We start from the raw sequence: 13,901 nt of genomic DNA on the forward strand, positions 1-13,901 counted from the left end.
TTCAATGTTATTTTAAACTACATTTTACTATTAGACATTTAATATGCGGTGATAGATATACTACAAATCCTCTTTATCTACATTGTTTACATGTCGACAGTCGTGAAGTGATTTTATGGATTATTTTTAGCCATCTTTGTTGGCAGCGAGATACTACTTTAGGTTTCCCGTTCCCGCCAATGTAAAAAAAAACCCGAACGGATTACAGAGTTTTGATTTGTAATCAATGTGATGTGTACCTATGTACGTCCGTTTTACACAAAAACATAAATGCGGGCTAATAAAGATGGGTAATGCTGATATTAATTCTAGACCAAAGAAAAATGAGTACAAAAAATACAAATCAGGCAGGTAGACGTTACATAAACACGGATGATTCCTCACCGACAGCAAACCTTGAACAGGCTACCAGATGTGCTCTGAGGACGTTTCATTCCCCGTATCTGCTATAAAGCCATTGGCCATGTAGAAGCAATTGAAGGTTGCCGTGAAAAAGTGGTGTGAACTTTGTTCCATTTTGTAAATAAATGCAGAGCGAAAGACGCTTTTTCAATGAAAATATATTAATAAGTGTTGTTTACATTAGCCGACTGTTACCCACTCCATCCAAAAGTCTTGTCGTTTCCATTGCAACTACTGCTTCAAAATGTTATTTTACAAAAATACTGAGGGCCTGATGTGTAGAGTAATTGAAAAAAAAACTACTGTATCTTGCAACTACATTCTAAGGATCTCTGTCAAAACCGTTTTCCTGTCAATGCAATTTTGGCTTTAAACGTGAAAGGAAACGTTTGCAAAAGTATAAGGACTAGGGTGCAGGTGGCGCTGTTTACTGTTCTCAGATTGTAATAGTTTTGTCTTAGATGTGTAATAAACGCCGTAAAACCCAAATATTTCAAGATTTGGATTTAAGATTTAATAAGTCCAATCGTTTTACTGAAATTTCAAGTACAATGACAGGTATTGTAAGATGACAAATGTCAGACGTCACATTTTAAATTAATGGCTAGAAAACATACAAATTAACATAGTTAAAGAGAGAGGTATTTAATATGGCGCAAATCTAACATCGTTTCATCGAGAATGTTTCATTGTCATGGGATTCTAGAGTTATTTTTCATTGTTAACGCATTTAAGCACATGCTTAAAGTCGAAAAGGTGGGTTGTGTTATGAACAATCAAGTGGACTCCGAGGGAGTTTGGAAAGGGTGTTATATATCTTCTGGACTGACAGTTTCCCACGCCGACAACCCCTAGTCTCTAACATTATTGCTGCGCTACATTGGAGATTGCTGCAGATGTTCTCTTCTCTGTAAATCCAACATCTTTGCCAGCAGTGGTCCCCTACCACTGAGCAAAAATAAAATAAAAACCAAAAGTTTGGGATAATGCATATAAAGTTTACCAAGATGATCTCACATTTGTTTTTAAATGAAAGTACAAGGCACTGATGTCGTAAATTAGCACCCTTTTAAAGCCATAGAACTTGTATTTCAAAATCCACTGCTTGTGGTAGTGAGTACATTCTGTACCCTATAGTAGCACTGCCATATTCAAAAGAACAGCCACTACATGGGTATAACCCAGGTATGCATGCAGCAGAATACAAAGCACAAAACAGAGCAGGCACATACACTGCAGTTTTTTTTATATGGGTTTGGGAAGGGCCATATGCTCATTCAGGGGGGTGACAAGATGCTCATTTTAAGCTGACATTAAATGAAAGATTCAAGGTGGTTTTAATGTAAAGAAGCATTCCACTGGCACAGCTGGCATTAGAGCACGAAACCAAAAAAGCATAAATCATGACTATACAAAAATGAAATTTAAAAAATGCCACTGTTTGCTTTTTTTGTTTGATGATAAAGGAATAAGTTATCATTAAAGCAAAATAAAAATAAGGAAAATAAAAGCCTTTCACAGAAACAGCATAAATAAGCTTGTGACTAGGTCTATCTCACAGTGACTTGGACATGCTCTGAGGAAGAGATAGGATGCTTTTGTCTGTCAAACAGTTCTACATTTAGACTTTGTGATATATGTGACCATTTGTTGTGCTGATAGATTGCAAAAGCAGCACAGTGTTTCACAGATTCAAATGAAAGTGGCATGACATTTAGAGAAAGACCAGACTGCAATTTAGCAAATCGTACGTAACTGTCTGTGGGCTGGGGTGACTTTCTAGGTAAACGTCAATGGGAAAATGTTGAAAAATATCAAAACAGATCAGGACACAAACAATCTACAGTTTGATTGCATAGTTTTGAAGGAGGGCTGAACATGCCCATTGTATTCTTTTCTTTCACACCCCGCAGCACATCATTAATCCACAATACCTACTTTTATGTCATCTCAAACGTCAGTGTTCTCCTTTCTAGTGTAAATCATCACAATCAGGAATTTGGCTTGTGTCGTGGAATAAACCAAGTCAAAAGATCTGCAAACCAAAGAATTTCCGAACCTACAGATGTAAGAAAAAGCTTTTTACCACAGGTCAATTCTGTTAGAGAACACCCTTAAAATGATTAGTTTTCTGTCCAGAAACAAAACTGGATATGTGATTATGATACTTATTTTTACAAAGGTGCTGCTGGAATAATATGTTTCTGTCTAAGGAATGCTGTGGGCAATATTCCATGGAGTGTTATTAGGTTTCTGCAGTTTACAAAATACATTTTAAGTCACAAAAAACTATTAATTTTCCACTCCATTACGCAGCTGTTTTAATACACAAACAACACCAGACCTACTCTATCAGTGTCCTGCAGGAAAACAAATCGTTTCGATGCACGTTTTCTTTATCAGAGTGACCAAGAGGTGAAGTTTATAAGACAAGATTTGACTTTACCTTGCCTTCTGAAAAATCAGAATGTGCTAGTGTCCAATTCATGCATATGAGCAACACATTCCATTCTTCACTTCTTTACATCCTTGTTAAGTTGATATCAATATTAAATTAATAAAAACGAAAAATAAAATACCCAAATTTGCTTCGGTTTCAGAATCGTCTTTGTTCTTGACCTTCTTAATTTCCTCTTGTTTTTTATTTGCTAAGTTGTATGTTAAGGTTAACGTTTCTTTTTCTCGATGTCTTTGTTGTGCATGTATTTTGGTAAGCTACTAGGTTGCTATCAGTGCTTGACCATTTATAGACTGTATGTGTTGGTTTCTTTCACAAGAAGGGATCATTTACCTCATTTTGTGTCATTTTGCTGCGAAGGGATCATGTCTGAGTCACACGGAGTTGCACCAGTGAAATAACTGAACATACTGTATTATTCTTGCTTAAATTATCTGTTTTGCTTTGTGCCTGTCTGTGTGTTTTATGGAAATACGAAAGAAAAAAAGCACGCAGAGCTAAAGGCTGGAAACAGAAATGCAAGCTATTTTTGGAATAAAGTGAGATATGCAAAGCACAGCACGAATGAATTTTTCCATTTTATTTCTGTCAGTGATTGTTTCCTATGCACCTGTAAAAGAGATCAGGTGTGCAGATGTTTAACTCACTTTACTTGCCTTGCAATAAGCCAGTGGTCTAGTAAGCTAATAATCCTCAGAACAACCAGAAACTACAGGATTGTTTTTTAATACTGCGACATGCATTCAATGCAGCAACAATTGGCTTGCCTTTTTAGGGTGTCAAGCAGAATACATTTAAATTAGATCTATAAAAGGAACAAACCATCCTAGGGAGGATTCTGAGGAAAAAGCTTTCTGATAACCTGAGTGTGAGTTGTAGAATGAATAAAATAAGTGATTCAGGTGGGTAGCTGCGTCAGCATGCATTGTCTGCAAAGGAACAATAGGTTTATTTCATGCTGAAAAGAGAAGAGAGAAAACACAACGTTTCGGCCGTGAAGCCCTCTTCAGGATAAGTGAGCCTTCTTCAAAATTAAGTGATTGTTTACTTCAATTGCCAAGGCTGTTAATTCATTCAGATTAATTTTTCATTTCTGTGTAGTCCCAGTTAGAAAACAACAACACCACCATGTCCCATTTGGCAAATTACTTTATTAGCATTTCCACGTCATTGTCTTTAGCAAAATAAATATTTGTTGTTGTTTTTTTAAAAAAGCACTTTTAAGACCAACAAGGCATGGAGTATAATTACTTCCTGCCAGTTATTACGTAATTTAACATTTTAATAAATTAATAAAACTTGCTTGTCTTTGCACAGGCTTTCTGAGCACAATAAGGTTCACATCATCATAGTAAGGCGATTTTCCTACTTGATATCACAATACAGATCAAAGATGGCAGCATCAGTGTATCACTGTCTTTTGTTTTTCATTGTGGAGATGAGGATGGATATCGACAGCAACGACGTCATTGTTGGCCCTGCAGTTGCCGTTCTTAGAAAGTTCTCGTTCCTCCACGCTCCCATCACCCCTTTTCAGGGTCTGTGAGGGGGGATCTGAGCTCGTGGACTTGTTGTTGTTTTTTCAAGTAATCTTAGGAGACGTCAGCCTTCAGGTTAAGGCAATGCACTGATCGGGCTCAACTTTAACTGGTGAACCTTTGACTGGATCGGCACAGGAGTCAGGAATGAGGTTGGGAGGGCGAACATGGAGGCCTCATAGTCGTTGTTGAAGGCAAACCCATCCGCAAACAGTGGCACGGTTTCCCTTTTGCACGTCGCGGCCGGGGTCGGGGGCGCGGCAGAGAGGACCTCTGATTCGAACTGAAGCAGCTGGCCCATGAAGCCAAAGTTCGGCGAGATGAGCGCCCGCCGCTGCTTGATGAAGTCAAACGCCTCCTCCAGCTGCAGCCGCTTGGTTTTCATGATGTAAGCCATGCAGATGGTGGGCGACCTGGAGATTCCGGCTTCGCAGTGGACTAGGACCTTCCCCCCAGCCTCCTTCACACAGTCTGGGAAACAAAAGAAAAACAGCAGTCTGTTAATAAGGGTCTAAAGGGGGGAATAGGGCAGCACATTATTTCCCTTTCGGAAGTGTACCCTAAAATATTACATGGGCACAGAGTATCTTGTTGATACATTTTCAATTATTAGCGAGGTCCTATTTTACGGCTTCTCTTTTGCATGCAGTCCATGGATGCTAATTCCAGCAACATGAGTCCAGCAAAGGAAGAGGCAAGCTTTTCCTTAGCTTTCAGCAGGGAGAGAGGCTCAGTGGGATTTTACCACAGACAGGCAAACAATTCACCCTTCATTCTGCTAGCTCCTGAGTCTCTCATTCAGTGCTCCCCACCTTTTTTTCCCCACCTACTCTAACATTTAAGAGCCCTGCTACACAGCCTCACCGCACTCCAATTACATCGCCTACACCGTCTCCGCCTCCATTGCGTGTACACCTCCTCTACTCTTGACTCACTGCACAGCTGTACATGAAGCACAAAGCCGTGTGTGTGCGTGAGATAGAAGGGAGATAGGGAGAGTGCGTGATCGATGTATTTCTGAGTTTACAGTTTTAAAGTTCTCTTTCTCTCAGCACTCTTTTTCCTCTCACAGGAGCATGCTGCTCTGTTTTTTTTTTTCTGCTGACAGGACTATGGATAAGACAGTCATCTGTGTGACAGCTCCCATCCACCAGACCACATGAATGAATCACAAACCCTCCGTCTACAGAGACGGACACTGTGGGTGTCTGACAATTTATCCTTTTACAGTTGTGCATCAGGTTTTCCCTTTAAACATAAACAGCTTATAGCAAATCGGGGTCTTTAACTTCTGTTATCACAAGTCACCTTCAGCTATACTTATACTCAGTGACAATATTCCTTCTGGTCTTTTACTCCTCCTTTAAAAGTAGGGTTTCAATTTACACTGTATGCTTCAATGTCCTCTTACTGTCACTAAACTGAATTTGCAGACTTCTTTTTATTTATAAAATTAAAACAGTGCCGTAGGAGCACATTTGCTGTGACTGTGAACAAGATCTATAAGTACATTGTAGGACAATTGTAATATTTTGTGTATGCCAGTGTATGTGTGTATACACAGGTTTTATTCTCAGCAGTAAAATGCAAATTCAAGATAGTTTAAGCCTTACCACGAACTCTCCGTGTTAAATAGTCAAAGCTTATTTCCAAGATTTCAATTCTTTTTACTGCCTGTCTATAAATACTTCACATATCTTTGTTTAGCTGTTACCAGCTCATCTCTTTCCTTTCCCTCAGCCATTCAATTTCCTCGCTAATTGCCTTCAGTTCTGTACACCTGCAGTAGACAAACAGCCTCCACCTATCTTCAACACTAATTTCATTTAGGGGCACTGCAGCTACACCCAGCCATAAGAGACAGAACCAGGATTAGAGTGGACATTGAAGGCTTCCTTATTCGTTTCTTCAAGACTTAAAAGGAAGTAACAGGACCCTGGTCTGAATGATACTAATTAAATTCATCCCCCATGGGATTTGTGAAAACTGCATTGCAAGAAAAGATTAGAGGCCGGAGCTTTGCTGCTTTTAGATCCAAAGCAGGCAGAGGACAATCGAGTCCTATTATGAAACTGGTGAGGGGATTTTTTTATGTTTAATACCTCTATCTATAGAACATTTTGCAACACGATTACCACAGTAGAGAATGGGAAAGACCTCTACATCATCTGCTGAAGTGTGCAGCATTTTGCCACCCCAGAAGTATCGGAACATGACTTTCAAAATACCATCAAAGTGTGAATCATCTTGGTTGACTGTTTTGGGCTACTGTACAAATGTAGTTAGAGACATTATTTGCAAAATGTATAGCTTATCTCCCTGGCCGTGTTTGTCTGGATGATTAATTTAAATTGAGGTGGCTATGAGAAACATGCACAGCATCTCTGGAATTCAAGTGCTGCTTAAAAAAAGAAATGACTGCATGAAGCCCGAAAGGCAGTAATTTCTGAAATCTAACAATATCCGAAGAATGTTCAACTAAACCACTATGTGCCAAAGCTGACTCCACTTTTATTGCAGAGTAGGAACAGATGGAGTGTAGTACACAATTTTGTGTTTGAATTTCAAAAACAATGCGAGTAATATAACAGTGTTTAAACCAGGTCCGGTTTTTGAACTGTTATTTACACAATTCCTCAATGACAAGAGCTTTGTGCTTTAACAATAAGATGCTTGATGGCATTTACTTTCTCAGTTGGACACTTGGTACTGGTTCAAAAACTCTTCAGAGGCTCTATCATTACAAATTTCCTATGGGGCATAAAAATAGGTTTTATAAGAGGAGAATACATACCTATAAACTCAATAGCTTCCTGGAAATGAGAGCTAATGTCAGCCATGTGACTATCCTCCACCGGAATCCATTTATAATGAAACTGGCCTTTTGCTTGCTCTGTGTCTCGCCGGGATACATTGAGCAAGGCTGTGATGTGAAGGTCACTCAGATAGTCTTGTCTGGAGGCATGGTAGGCACTCCCGAGGTAAAGGAAAGGCAGGATTTCCACTGGCTGGCCCTGGAAGATACAGACAAACCAAAAAAAAAAAATGAAGTTAAGAAATAAAAAAAAACATTGAAAAACACATGATAACTCCAAATCAAAATAAAATCCAGACGCTACTCATTAGCCATTGATTATTCCATAACTACTGTTTTTTAATACTAATATACAGACATCAAAGCCCCACCCCCAGCTGAGATGTATCTGAAGGCAACCAAGCCCGTTTGAAACGAAATCTTTGACCACAAAGATCTTTGATGACTGATCACAGGGCTGGGGCGAATGCAACCCAATGAATATCAAGCCTTGAGCATCTCAACACAGGTGCAATGCAAAAGGATTTAAAACACGTTCCCCCCTCCCCCCCGAAAGATAACGTTTCATTGAGACCCAGGTGCAATAACATCCAGGACAGAAAACGACAGACAGAAAATGAGGGGTTTCACATATACCACCAGAAATCAAATTTCCTTTTCAAACATTCAAAAATGTCATTAGGGCCAGAAAAATCTGAGGGACAGAAAAAGCGTGTTTAAAATAAAATAATAAGTTTAATAACAAGTTTGTTTAAAAAATCCTGTTTGCCACGTTATAGAAAGCATCCATTAGCCATTTGCAGAATCCATGCGTAGCTCCAAAATATTAGTCGACTTTTTAAATATTTAGCATACTACACAAGTGAAGGCAATTAAGTCGTTCATACCACTACAGATTAAGGCCATATTACTGAAACTCTTGCGAAAAATATGGTGATGTGCTTCTGCAAAACGCTGCTGAGTATTAATTTGGGCTGGCTTTTCACAGGCAGCTGACACACTGCACAAAAGGAAAAGGGAGTGGTGACTCACTCTAAAGTGACATCGCTTTCCGAATAACACTGTCAGGACCACCTGACTGTGACAACACCGCAGCTTATGCACATCTTATGTCACAATGACTTCACAGTGTGACCCAGAAGCATCTCTTAAGCCGGAAAATACTAGCCTTTTTCTAATCCTTTGCTGTTGTTTTTTGATTGTACAATTTGGGACATATGATGCCTGGTTTGTTTGATTGCATCACTGAAGCTTACAAGAAGCAAAACAGCAGCTGGTATTTATGTAGATATTTTGCCTCTTATATATCTGATAAACTGGACTACAACTATACCACATAGAGCAAATAAATGATAGCTAATTAAATCTTTAAAGGTTGAGAATGTTCACATTTTGTTTTCTGTACAGGACACTCAGAGTCATAATGATGAACATGAGGTTCAGAATGTCAGTACAAAGATACCGCTACATTCCTATTGCACACAATCTTCCAAGAGTTTTGTTTGCAAATAAAATCCAGGTTTTTTTTTATTATATTCTTTTTAATTCAAAAAACGCTGACAGAATGCTATTTTTAGCATTTAAATGAACAGCGTAATATCAAAACGCTCGTAAACAGCTGACGATAACTGCAATACTGCTATTTAACAGTATTTTTGAATTATATGAAAAAAAAAAACAGGCAAACAGAAGGAAAGGCCAGTCTTGCTAAGGTGGTTAAAATATGCAGCGCTGAACTGAGTTCATACGGGGAACTCTGAACTAACTTCTGGGAAAAGAGAGGGGAAAAAGAAGGCGTTATTTTAAGAAAAGGGAACCTATGGTTAACGTGGCGTGCTGATACATTTCTGCTATGAAACCTCTAAAAAGGTGGCCAGATAAAGGTGGCGCTTTAAAACAGCAGTGGCATATTGAGAAGAAGGGAAGCCAAATTTATTCAAGTGGGCTGAAATTGGAAGCTTCAGCCTTTCATGCGAATCGACACTCTTCCGTACCTGATCGTACTCCGGTTTGTGGTTAGCACCGAGCTTCTCATAGTGACTGCTGCTGAGGATTTTCTCCGTTTCTGTCCCGTCCTGTGTGCTGCTTCTCAGCTCTGTGCAAAGTTCAGGGTACTGAGAGTGGAAGTTCTCGTATCCTCCTGTCAAAAACACCGAGAGAGAGAGAGAAGATTACAGTGTGTTTCTCGATGAAACCTTTTTCACGCCTTAATTTAGTTCCCCTTATCAGTAAACTACAGATGTATAATAACATGGTGCGTATTACTGTTTCTCACAGACATTACTGCGCCTTTAGATGTACGACAGTATGGAAGTAAATCTTCATCTTATCTACTTGATAATACAAGGTTTAACGGCCAGTCAGGCTTAATCAATAACTTCAACAAATATAAAATATTTATACGTAAAGCGAAGAGGAACACATTTAGTCTCAGCCAAACCATAAATAAGATGACTTAAGTTCATGTGAGGCCCGCCTTTATTAAGCTACGCAACTAATAATAACCTGTTATAAATACACTTGTTAAAGCTGTTACAAAATACCGAAGTGTCGTGAGAATATGGCACTGTGGTTTTTGTATGTGAATAAATTATTTTTATTTTTCATTTTCAGAACATTAATATATTTCACCAACAAGTCCAAGATTCTCACAAGCCCAGGAGAATGGCAATGGCAATTATATATTTTTAATCCTGATTCATTTACTTAAAAATAAGATTAAGGTAAACAGACTGAACAACACCACGTAAATTGTATTACTGTAGATGTGTTTCCAATTTATACAAGTCACTATTTCCCCAACGCCATCATTTTGGTGTTCGATTAACATTGGTTATTCATCAGGAGGTTTTCTCTTTTAATTTTATCCATCGTCATGTACGTCGTTTAAATAGTAAACTGTAGAATGTAGAAAGTTAAAAAAGTAAACTTTCAGTATTCTCTGTAGTGCATAAATAGCTGGTACAATATAAACACATCAGAAACACATGCATCTGTGTGTTATACAGTGTTATACATTACAAAAGTTCATTATAAAGATTAGGTTTCAGTTGAACGAATTCAGGGAGCTCAAATCCTGTAAAATCGTACGTTAAAAATTGCTGTAAATGTGACGCCTCTCTATTATGCCAATTTCTAGATAGATTTTATTGCCAGATTGATAGCGGATAATTTATGCACCGGTTTGGACAAGGATATTATTTCTGTGTTTATCAATAAAACTGAGAAACACATTTAAACATTCAAAAACTGGTAAACTCCGGTATACGTTGTGTTCCGGCGTACGCAGGGATCAAGCAGCCAAACAGTTAACAAGCACACTGTTGCTGGGTGTTTACAGTCTCCCCACAGCCTGACTCATCTCCACTCATCGTTTTCGCAGCGCTAAGATTCCGAGCAGCTTGCCCGTACAACCGCCGAAACGTCTCCGCGTCAACACTAAACAAATTGCTCACCAGGTTGTCACCAAGGGGCGAGGTGACCGAGGCCTAGAACTTTCAAAAATGACACGAATCATGTACCCCGGACACTTCATGAAGTGTTCAGCTCACACTCTACCCAACTGTCAATTAAGCAGACGGATGGATATCGCTAAATAGATGTGAAGTGCTGACAGGGTCCTACCCTTAGTTACAACTAGACTTCGTCCTCAGAAATTACAGAACATTTAGCAGCAGTTTGCTTTAAATTATTCCTCGAGATAGATAAACTGTAAAACATGTTCTACAGGCGTGTACACCAAGGCGAAAAACAGCACGTAAAAACGCCTCCATGTACTGTATAGTTGTGAATATATTCCTTGGATTTGTACATCCCTTTTTAATAAGCATTAGGTTACATTTTGCTGGATAACAGATGTTACAAAGAGGCTGCGATTTTTACAAAGCGAGAAACACACAAACTTTTTTGCAGTCAAGGAAAACGCACAACGTCTACAACTTAAATCCAGAAATATTGTAAAGAGCTCCAAGCATCGAGGCTGTCAACCTTAAATAAACAGTTAACTGTCAATATTAAGTCAGTCGTAATGCTTACCTTTAAGAAAACAGATCTTGGTTCCACTTGCTAGATGTGAGAGGGTGTTAATCACTATTTGAGCCACACTGTCCTTCTTTAATTTCTGCCAGTGGGACGTCCGGTCGTCCAAAGCCACAACCGCAGAGATGCTTCCTTCTCGGAGACGATATTGAGCTCCCTCGTCCGGGATGACGAACTGTAAAGGGACCGGTCCACCTCGGGATCTCCGGACAATGACGGAATTCAAGTTAACATTGACAGAACCCTTGATGTTAGAGGTGGAAAAGGAAAAGTACGGTCTACAATCCACGATCAGGCAGCTGCTACATTCTTTTCTAATAATTTTCTTAAGACGGCGGCAGTCGATGCTTGCGACCTTCATGTTTCTTTCTGTAAAGGTCCGAGAGCAAGTATTATTACTGAAAAAAACAACGCACGCCGAGTGACGGCTTAGTAGCAATTACATGGGGGTTTTGGAGAGCCGAGTGTGAACCATTCTGATGCGCTTCTGTGCCTACATTTCCTCTTAGGGGATTCCGTTGTAACTATTTTATATGAATGGAACCTCCGGATTGTGACATCATAAACCAAATATGGACAACGACAAGGTGGGGATCAGATAAGTCCGCCTACACTGCGGCTTAGCGTGCAGTCTCCGCCTTTCACTCAGGATGAATAAACTGCGAGTTTGAGTCCTTCATCATTAGTCACAACGAAATCTACGTTTCGTTAGATCACAGGAATTAGTCTACATTTTTTATTTTTTTTTGTTTCAGTTACTAGGGTTATTACAGAAAATAGAGCCGCGTCATGATAAATGAATTTGATTTTTTTCTTTACTCGAAGAAAAAAAATCCTAAAATCGTTTCAGAATACCCGATGATCTTTCTCACAATGAAGTACGGCAATAGGTTTACAAAGACATTGCACATGTGGACAAGGCAGAATAGAACTGAGGACAAGTCAATCAAATAAAACTGCTCAACATATTTTTCAATAATTTGTGGTAAAGCAGATCGCAGCCGAACTACATTGTGTGTTTGTAATGTCTGTTTCAGACTTCACGCAGCCGACAGTTATCTGAAACCGGTATTCGGTATTGCGAAATGAAAATGTCTTTTAACATCTGGCATTTCAAAACGTGTTGTTCTTATCAAATAGCGTAGCTGCTGACCAGCACAGTATTAAATGAGTCGTGTTAGTAATTCGGAAAAAAAACAACAATTTATTGAACCCGAATAAATGGCTAGTTTACCGCCTTATTGCCATCTTTAGCCAACCCAGTCTATTTCGGCATGCTGTAATCTTTTAATAAAGGAACGGGCTTTGAAAAGATACGTTGTACGGATGTCAACCGAGAGGACAATTGTATCACAGCATTCAAGTGCAGTAACAATTAATACATAGTATTTTCTTTCTAAGGGGGTCAAAGAAACAGAATTAGTAGAAACCACTAGATTTTTTGTATAAACAAAAGCCCCGACACGTTTATGAGGCATTTCTTCATAACATGCGGAGATTGTGTCTAGGTGTGGTTTTGTAGACATCTGTTCAAATCCCACTGAATGACCATGTGGTGCGGGATGCAGCAGGTGTACCTGGATTATGAAGAATTCGTGGTTTTGTCCGCTGGTACTCTCAGCAGAAGGGATTAATTTCTCCTAGGACAGAGCAGGAAGTAAAGTGTGCCATGCAGGTTAGGCATAATACGTATGACATCACAGCAGTGTGGGCTGAGCTCAGACGTATGTTTTCCGTTTGGCAAAAATCTTGCTTTAAGGTACGCGTTGTTTTTTTCCGCGCTGCAAACATTTATACTTCAGATGTGGTTAAAGAAATGTCACCACGAGAGGCATAATAAGGTGTTTGCCTTCCAAAACATATGTCGTAAAAAAATTCAAAACTCAGACGAAGACAAAACGGTGTCGTTTCAGGCTAAACAAAGGGCAATTGCAAAATTGTAATAAAAATTTTTAGAGAGCAAAAACAAATTGACGAGATTTCTAAAAGCTGAATCATTGTTACCTTTTCAACCTATTGTTAGGACCGGTATCTCCGATCCCATTTGAAACGCATGAAAATAACTCGCGCGGACTAAAAGTAGCAATTGCATCGTAGATTGAAGCATTTACTTAACTATTTTGCATTTTGGACACAATTTAAATACCTAAAGGTAAACAAAAAATAAACACAATATCGGCTTCGATATCATGCACGTTTTGCATGAATGAAGTGGCTGAAGGATTTAAGCGAAACCCCCTTACTGGACATGCGTCACAGTCCAGGCAGTAGCCCTGTAGAAGGGTCACCAGAGGAGACGCCATCTGCTCCTTTCAGACGCTTTCATAATCTGAGGTCCTCAATTAACAAATTGTCTGTCCGATACGAACAGAATTCAGTGTAGCGAATGAGCAGAGAACGGTATTCGATTTCTCTACTTGCCCGAAGTGGTAAAAGCCTGATTCAGAAAAAGCAAACATCCTTATTCTGTACTTCTGATGGTGGCTACTCCTTAGTGTGTTACCAGGTGCCGTATCGCATTTGAATTATCTCTAGAGCGCTCATTTTACTACGGCATGTTTCTGTACGTTTTCAGCTTTGTCCGTTAAAACGAGGCACTACCAGATTTGTCATTTTTTTACAGCCGCGCATTTTCCACTATATATCCATG

At 39.2% G+C, this 13,901-nt stretch overlaps 1 protein-coding gene across 2 annotated transcripts in view; it reads right to left on the reverse strand.

The window, feature by feature from the left end:
• Positions 1-3,991: 3,991 nt before the first annotated feature.
• The window catches only part of dusp5 (dual specificity phosphatase 5), a 51,886-nt gene continuing 41,976 nt past the window's right edge, over positions 3,992-13,901 (reverse strand). Inside the window, exons 2-5 of one of the 2 annotated variants that reach the window (XM_015347497.2) lie at positions 11,249-11,454; positions 9,208-9,353; positions 7,193-7,412; positions 3,992-4,869 (exon numbers count right to left, since the gene is read on the reverse strand). In XM_015347497.2, coding sequence (XP_015202983.1) covers positions 4,475-4,869; positions 7,193-7,412; positions 9,208-9,353; positions 11,249-11,454 — 967 coding nt within the window. In that variant the 3' untranslated portion in view covers positions 3,992-4,474. Of the gene's footprint in view, positions 4,870-7,192; positions 7,413-9,207; positions 9,354-11,248; positions 12,440-13,901 lie in introns of those variants that run through there. The other variant, XM_006630781.3, reaches the window with a different exon arrangement.

The sequence above is a fragment of the Lepisosteus oculatus genome, chromosome 4 (genome assembly GCF_040954835.1).
Source record: "Lepisosteus oculatus isolate fLepOcu1 chromosome 4, fLepOcu1.hap2, whole genome shotgun sequence".
Classification (NCBI taxonomy): Eukaryota; Metazoa; Chordata; class Actinopteri; order Semionotiformes; family Lepisosteidae; genus Lepisosteus; species Lepisosteus oculatus.